Raw genomic sequence first — 8,740 nt, 5'->3', positions numbered from 1 at the left:
TCGTACTTGTATAAATAGTAGGCAGTTCCTGAGCCATGATAAAAGCTGAGAGTACTTCATTAAATTCGCTACCCTTCCAATTGCTTTAACTCTCGAAACAAAACAAAAACAACAACAACAACAACAAAAAATGGTTGGGGTGCCGTCGCCGGCATGTTTGAGAGCCAAGAAAACCAGGGCAGTAGGGATTCCGGTGGTTGATCTTTCTCTTGATAGGTCCATCGTGTCGCAGCTGATTGTGAAAGCTTGTGAAGAGTATGGCATCTTTAAGGTTATGAACCATGGGGTTCATTGGGAGATAATATCCAGATTGGAAGGTGAAGGGGTTCAGTTTTTTGGCAAACCAGCTGGTGTTAAGCAACGGGCAGGTCCGGCCAACCCTTTTGGTTATGGTGTCAAAAACATCGGACTCAATGGCGATAAGGGTGAACTTGAGTATCTTCTTCTCCACACAAATCCTTTCTCCATTGCTGAACGTTCCGAGTCCATCTCCAATCAGCCCCAAAACTTCACGTATGCTCCCCATTTTTTTATCTTTTATTTTTGCTATCCTCTCTTCTCTCTTTATTCATGAAAAAGAAAGTTGCCCATTTCACGTAATAGTTGGAAAAGGGTTTTAGGAAGGTTGAAGAATAATACATATAAATATGGATATAAAACCATAACCGATGGAGTCAGAGGCTAGAGGGAAAGCGTCTGGTTTCTGTTTCTTTGACAACAGCGTTAAAGAATGCTTTACCCCATGCCCTATGGCTTGAGGAGTTTTTCATATGGCTTTTTTCTAGTTTATATGTGAGTAAATACTATAGCAATGTGGCCTATTTGGTATACTTTTTAGAAATGAGATAGCTTTGAATTACACAGCAATTGCAGGTATACAAGGGGAATTTAATTTTTGCAGAGTGTTTACCATTAATGCTTGGTTTGGTATCCTAGAAAGGGACATCTTCCTTTTATGATAAAAGGAAAAATGTTTAACCTCGGGTTTTGTGAAATGTCAAGGTTTTATTTTTAACTCACATTGGTTGAAGTTTGATACTTGTCTATATATAGAGTAATTTTAAAATTTATGGTTAGCAATTAATTTTAATGGATTTAAAATCGTGAAGATTAGTTATTGACATCATTCTTATAAATATTTTAATATATATATTTATTATAATTATGTTGTATTTAATTTAATACGTTTTTCTCTATATATTTTGATTCATAAAAACAAAAAATTATTTTATGAATTATTCTCATCATATCATTTATTGTTTATTTTAATTATTTAATGATAGTTGAGTGATATTTTTATGTCATTGATACATAATTTTGATATTGAATCCTAAATCTTGAACCTTAAATTCAAATTCAAATTTTGAACCTTAAATTTCGAACATAGAATTTTAAGTTTGAGGTTCAAGGTAAAATTCTGAGTTCAGAATGTAGGATAAAAGAATTACTAAAATTATATATAAATAATATGAAAAAATTACTAAAAAATCGTTAAATAATAAAAAAACCTATGATTATAACGTCACACAATTAGTGGAAGGCCGCTTTCCCGTAATCTTTCAGCACTTTATCAACAAATTAACCATCGTATTTGATTGGTTTTGTGCTGTCAACAATTATCCTCAACGTGACATGCAATGCTTCTTTATAATCAGCCTAGGGCCAACCCTCCAAAGCCCATATTTATATATTGACAAATGGTACTAGCTAGCATTATTATCATTCATTGATTCTTCTTTAAACCCATTTTTTAGAGGAGTCATTGTCATATAGAAAGTGATTTTATTTGCATGAGAAAAAAGGTTGAATTATAATTAGCTTCATATAAGTCGACAAACATAATCAATATCTTCATGACTAAATCAAGGGAAAAACATAAAAGATTCCTAGAAAAAGATTGTTGAAAACTCCAATTGTCGAATACTAGATAAATGGGTACAATTATTTCAAATGAGTAACGATATTGAAGCGAAAAAGGAAAGATATTATGATCTAAATGTTTAATGTTTCTTTCTACAGTTGTACTGCAAATGATTATATAGAAGCAGTGAAGGAGTTGGCGAGCGAGGTTCTTGATCTGGTGGGGGAGGGTCTATCGATCCCAGATAAGCACGTATTTAGTAGGCAAATCAAAGACTTCCAAAGCGACTCGATCCTAAGGTTTAATCATTATCCACCGGCCAAGAACCAGGATCCATCTTCTAAAGCATGCAAAGAGAATCAAATTGGATTTGGTGAGCATTCGGACCCTCAGATCCTCACCATATTACGATCCAACGATGTTGCTGGGCTCGAAATCTGTTTGCAGGATGACGGGTTTTGGATCCCAGTTCCCCCTGACCCCACTCAATTCTACGTGATCATTGGGGATGCCTTGCGGGTCAGTGTTTTAAATCACCTTCTTTCAACTAATAGTGTAATATGTCCAGTCTGCAAGCAAACAACACAGACATATAATACTGTATTGGAATATAATGTAATCATGGCTTCAACAACAGAGATGTAATCCTAATAATTGTTCTGGGGGTATTGGGCAGGTTTTAACAAATGGGAGATTTGTGAGCGTGAGGCATAGGGCATTGGCAAACTCGTCTAGGAATTCAAGGATGTCGATGATGTACTTTGGAGCGCCACCACTTAACGCAATCATATCTCCTCTCCCGCAGTTTGTGTCACCTCAAAATCCTAGGCTTTACAGGCCGTTTACTTGGGGCGAGTACAAGAAGGCTGCATATACCTCGCGCTTGGGGGATTGCCGTCTTGACCTCTTCAAGCTTCATATCACCGATGATACATTGGCATTGTTTAGCTAGACAAACTTCCTGCTTTTCCCAGGAATTTTAACTAAGCAGGAACATTGAAATATCAATATATTACGCAGACCTACAATAGGTTTAGAATTCAAATGTCGATCTGTTTTTTTATTCTTAAACTACAACCTCCGTTGTATGGAAAAAAATTAGTAGTATATAAGCACCACATTTCTCCTTGCCAACTACTGTACTGGGGACTTACAAACTCAAACAATCTTCGAGCCAAGCTACTCAATAAAATAGTTTATGCAACAAAATTTTGTTGCTTAAACAACAAATTGGCTATGCAACAGTTTTTAATTTTCTTTTTACCATTGTGTATGCAACTGTTGCCTAAACAACCTTCTTAATTGCTTCATTGCAACATTTAATTTACTCCCATGGTCATAAATCATAAATGAATTGAGTGGTTTTATCTCATAACTTTGATAAGGGTTTAAAAGGGTTATAGACATCCAGTTTTAATGTATTTGCAACACTTCCCTTTGTCCATTAAAAAAAATCTGCTTAATTAAAACCTTACTAAAGTTAAGAGATAAAACTTCCTGGTTCAATTATGACCATGAGAGTAAATTAAATGTTCCAATGAAGCAATTAAGAAGGCTTCATTTACATGTACTTCATTGAATGTAAGTGAAAGTTGAATAGGAGAAATTCTTTTATACTTTTCACCTATTGTTTACTTGTTGGGATTGTTCTTTTTATTTTTCTCTAAGAACCTATTTTCTTTCCAATAACGGTTTAATCCAGTATTGTCATTAGTGTTTTAAGTAATGGTTGTTTAAAGTTAAATGCAACATGTTGTGGGTGAAAAAGTTCAAGGACCAAAATAGGAAGAGCGTTCATACTCAAGAGAGGGTAACATCGGGATCCTAGTCGAATAAGATGAAAATAGAGTGAGTCATGAAGAAGGAAGATGGGAAAAGGTTTCATAGATGTATGGTGCGAGCTAGGGACTCTAAGGTGGCGGTGATGAGGCCTTATTGATGGCTTGCGAACTCTTTAGACTCCTCTCAACCTTTGAGGGAAGAAATTGTGAAGTATGTTGAGGGAGAAGCGACGGAGACTCTGGGGACAATGTATTGCATACCAAGAGGCTAAGAGAATACCAAGTTCCCTCAGGATTGTTGCAACCTATTACGATTCTTAAGTGGAAGTGGGAGAAGGTCACCATGGACTTTGTGATTAAGGGTATTCAATTTGAGTTATTGTAGATAGGTTGATTAAGTCAGCTCATTTCATTCCAGTTAGAGTTGACTACTTCCTAGAGAAACTTGTTGAACTTTATATCTCTGAGATAGTGAGATTTCATGGGGTACCGATTTCCATCATTTTAGACATAGATTTGAGATTCTTACCTCGATTTTGGGGAAAATTACGTGATGTTCTGGTCACTAGATTGAACTTCAACACGACCTTCACCCTCAAATAGATGGATAACCCAAGTGTATGATTTAGATCCCTAGAAGATATATTGGGGAGTTGCATGATTGAATTCAATGGTAGTTGGGAGAGGTTTTTACCTCTTGTCGAATTTGCCTACAACTCTTCAATACACTTTTTCATATTTGCATTATCGATCCCTAATACTCTTTATTAAATTGTAATTTACTTCCAACACAATTTATAACTAAAACAATTAATTATCATAATAATAGATAGTGAACATGCTGAAAATATTTATAATATTCTAATAGTTATAATTGAAAAGTTACAAGTGGCCCAAAGTTATATTACTTGGTTATAAACCAAGAGTTTGCCACTATTCATAGTGATGAGTTATGTCTCTAGTTATAAAAAGTTATGTCACTTGATCAATAATAAAGAGTCATAATTATTCAAGTAGATATCTATTGAATAATTATGTTTATTACTAAAAGATGTTACTATCCATTTGGATAGTTATGCCTCTATAAAGAGACATGATAACTCCTATAAATATGAGTGGAATTTCATTTTTTTGGTACACCAAAAAACACAAAAAGTTGAGAAATAAAATTTTCTTTTTGTTTTCCTCCATCTAATATTCTAAAATTGTTCTATAAAGAATTAATGAAGAAGTTCTTTATAGAAATTGATACTCTTACCATGCTTCACTCAATGCTCAATGGATTGTTTCCATCAGTGCAAAATGTAGACAATCATTGAGCTTTATTGTATTCTCGATGTTTATTTTTTACTAACTCTTTTGCATACCAAAATATAGGTGTGGATGAATAGAACATTAAAGAAAGTGTCATGATTACACGTCTTGAAGCCTTCTGTTAATTTCTCATAAATTTATTTTATCTCCAAGCACCAATAGAATATATTTACTACTTATAATGTCAACATTTTGTTTTATATTAAACCTTATTTGATACATCTACCTTTGAAAAGAGTCAATTTCATTTTTAAGTAAACTAATGTCATATACAACAAAAATATATTAAAGAAAACAAAGACACTTTTTAATATTAATGTAAAAGGTAATAGAAAGATCTTTAATATTAGTTGTGAAAATTAAGGGAAAAATATCTGAAATAAAATCATAACAATTAAGGAACAACTTATCTAAAATACAATCAATGTTCAAAGTCCACCTTTATTCCTTCCATTTTATGCATGTATGAAGACATATAAATAGGATTCTTGCAGAGATGATCAAACAGAACAAAAAAAATTATAATCAAATCACTAGCAACTCAAGGTTTTTTAACATTATTTTCCTATTTTTTATTAGTTTTTACTTTATATATTTTAATTCTATTTTACATCATTTGTTTTAATATCAATATTTATTCTCTAATTTCATTACATTAAGATCATGAAAGGGAACTATCATTAAGGATTTGAAGAATAAATTCGATAAGAGAGTGATCAAGTAGTTGCAATATGTGGCTGAGATGTATAGGAAGGTTTACAATGAGTATGTAACGCCCCTTACTTGACCCGATTGTCTGCTCCAAGTTATGAGACGTTACATTTGTTGTCGGAGCAACAATAATCAAATCATTCAAACATACATGTACATGTTAGACACATTTATATTACACCATACAACCGAATTCAAGCCTTAATCAAGTTACACCATACAACCAAATTCGAGCCTTAATGAAGATTACGAAAGCTTTTTTGTTAACTCGAGTATGAAATAAGACCAAATTGTAAAGTTCTCAAAATTTCAGATCAGGTATCGATACCCCTACTTGGTACCGATACTAATATGAGCTTCGAAGTTTAAGAAAAGTTGAATCAAAATCAACGGTATCGATATTTACCATAAGGTATCGGTGCCTTTTTCAAGGTATTGATACTTTACCCTTGTATCGATACTATTTTAAGGTTCGATGTTTTAAAAATTTAAGAAAAAAATGCTAAAGTATATTGCTAAAATAAAATCTAGATTTTGGTGCCTATTTCATGCCACTTTCCAATATTACCATTTAGTGAAATTCTCACAACATTTTTCCAACATAAAATATGTCAAAACACACACCAATATCTAACCATATCATCACAATTCAACTAATTCAAGATATCTTCTATTGAACATCAAACATACCAATATAGCTTATTCAATTCAACTTAATCTTTCATATATTTCACCATTCATTACCATCATCTAACTATGATAATTCAAACTCAAACATGCTACTTTAAGCTACCAAACATAATGCAATTCAATAAGGTATTATATTGTCAATTCAAGAATATGATATATTTCAACCACTCTATCATTCAAGATTAACTAAAAGCATATCACCTATATACATGCCACAAAATCAAGCTTCAGAAACGATTAAAACCTACTAAATCAATAATAGGATAGTGTGAGCTTCTCGATGATTGATAGCAAGTTAATTTTGTGCTTTTAATATATTTATTTTTAGCTAATTTTTGAATAAGATGCTACTAAACTTATGTCTTTCTTATCGTGGCCGAAATTGGAGTGTTGAAATTCAAAATCAAACAAAATTGAGGAAGGCCAAATTGAAGAATTGAAGAATTTGTGGTTAACTAGTTAAAATAAGATTTTTGAAATTGTCAAAATTCTATAAATAGTATAAATCTAATTTTTAGTTGATATTTTTAGGGAAAAAATCTTGCTAAATTTAGCATGATGAATGTGTATAAATACTTAGTGTTGGTGGCATGAGAAGATAGGCTGGGAAATACAAAAAAAATTATTTCTTTTCTTTTTTTTTCTTTCATACATCTGTAGCAATTTTCCTTCCCTTGAGAGCATTTTGCCATTTTCATTCCATTTCCTTGTTTCTTTACAAGTTCTGTTTAATTGCTTTCTAAGCCCCTTTTCTTTTTCCACCTTTTACCATTTCTATTAAATCCATTAACATACACTAGCTAGCATGATTAATCTCATGCTTCACTAATTCCCTTTTAGCTTTAGCCTAATTATCGCTTCGACAAAATAATCGTGAGATATGAACCCGCATTAAAAAACCTTTCAACACAGTATTAGCTATCTCTCCAGTATATGGAATAGTCACAATCGTCCCTTAAAGTTAATTCAATTTTAATTTAAAAAATGCGCGTTAGGTTAGAGTTGTTTGGCGTACAGTTTGGAAGTCGAGTTAGTCGTGTTGCATTCGAATTCCCGCGAACAAATTAGCGTGTCCAGGTGGGAAAAAACTAGTTGGATTTGATCAAGGGAGATAGTGATTGGATTTAAATGACCTATGCAGTTGAGGCTGTTGATTCGAGTTGGATTTTCTAGATCGCAAGGTTGTTGAAATCTTAAATTACGGGTACAAGTTACATGGTTAGAAATTCGGCAAGGGTTGGTTTGCAGGTCGTACCAAAACTGACTACACAAGGAAAAGTTGGTGGTTGGTGGTTGAGGCTAAGGCTAAGCTTTAATATCTTTAATTCACCAGTTTATTTTATTTCAATTTATTTGTGCAATCATAATTCTATTTTTACTTTATTTTATATATTTTTATATTATTATCTTTATCAACTAAACCACATTTTTGTTTATTTTTCAGTTTTGCAATGAACAGGTCGTGGGCATAACTATTGCTGCGATAATAATTATGGTCGCGAGAAAAGGCGAAATTAGATAACCAATTTTTGTGGATTTGACCCTACTGCTCTATACTGCTAATTAGTGTTATTTTTTCGTAGAAGTTTATATTTGGTGGCTTTGCACCCATCAACGATCTGCTTGGCATGTTCCGCAAGTTAAAAATCTATAGGGAAAGGGAAAACAACAATTTAAGCATCTCTATTGCTTAGTAAGTTCATAGGCATCAAACAACAACTTACTTCAATTTACAATCTAATATAATAAGCTACTAGCTTGACAAGTTTGCCTAAACATAGAAGCCACATATTAACAAGGTGAGTATTAACATATATCGCATCATATAGTAATTCAAACATATAACATTCTAATCCACTTATATTCAACATTTATTCAATTCAATATCAATTTCCTATAAATTTTCATCTATTTATTAACAATACATTCAATTTCAATTTAATGTCAATCTCTATTTCGTTTCATTATTCGAATTTCGAATCAAATTCATTAATTCGTCACATTTCTATATCGACCCTTCGACCTCGTATAACACCGCATGATCTTTTATATGCTATCGATATTTGTATATCACAAGATGTATTTGTATCATCAAATCATAATACCAATGCAATTTAAATATCATTTATCCAATTTACATTTTATATCCCTATTAACATGACTTGGACTCGAATAGATACACTAATCCAACCAACACACCAAATTTGGCACCCAGTGCCTCATCGGACAATTCCAAAGTAAATAGTTTGCGCCCAATGCTCATTGGTATAACCGAAGTAAAAGTTGTGTCCAATACTCATCGACACGTAATCGAAGTAACCTGTACTCTGTCTATCTTATAACATGCCAACTATATTCAAGTCTACTCGAACAATTAATAGGG

The 8,740-nt window shown here is 32.6% G+C and overlaps 1 protein-coding gene across 1 annotated transcript; it reads left to right on the top strand.

Moving 5' to 3' along the window:
• LOC108488421 (gibberellin 2-beta-dioxygenase 2-like) lies at positions 1–3,091 on the top strand. Its single transcript, XM_017792703.2, has 3 exons — positions 1–513; positions 2,020–2,380; positions 2,538–3,091. Exons 1-3 carry the CDS (start codon positions 131–133, stop codon positions 2,811–2,813), a joined length of 1,020 nt encoding a protein of 339 aa, XP_017648192.1. The 5' UTR covers positions 1–130; the 3' UTR covers positions 2,814–3,091.
• The last annotated feature ends 5,649 nt before the right edge of the window (positions 3,092–8,740 follow it).

The sequence above is a fragment of the Gossypium arboreum genome, chromosome 7 (assembly GCF_025698485.1).
Source record: "Gossypium arboreum isolate Shixiya-1 chromosome 7, ASM2569848v2, whole genome shotgun sequence".
In the NCBI taxonomy this organism is placed as follows: domain Eukaryota; kingdom Viridiplantae; phylum Streptophyta; class Magnoliopsida; order Malvales; family Malvaceae; genus Gossypium; species Gossypium arboreum.
Note: the sequence above shows the minus strand (reverse complement) of the source record. Positions and strands in the feature narration are given on the sequence as shown.

What these genes read in the sequence shown, in the direction of transcription:
- LOC108488421 (XM_017792703.2), top strand. Translation starts at nt 131, where the DNA reads ATGGTTGGGGTGCCGTCGCCGGCATGTTTGAGAGCCAAGAAAACCAGG. An exon ending in AATCAGCCCCAAAACTTCAC is followed by an intron (nt 514 to 2,019) that starts GTATGCTCCCCA and finishes TTCTTTCTACAG; the next exon opens with TTGTACTGCAAATGATTATA. An exon ending in TCATTGGGGATGCCTTGCGG is followed by an intron (nt 2,381 to 2,537) that starts GTCAGTGTTTTA and finishes GGTATTGGGCAG; the next exon opens with GTTTTAACAAATGGGAGATT.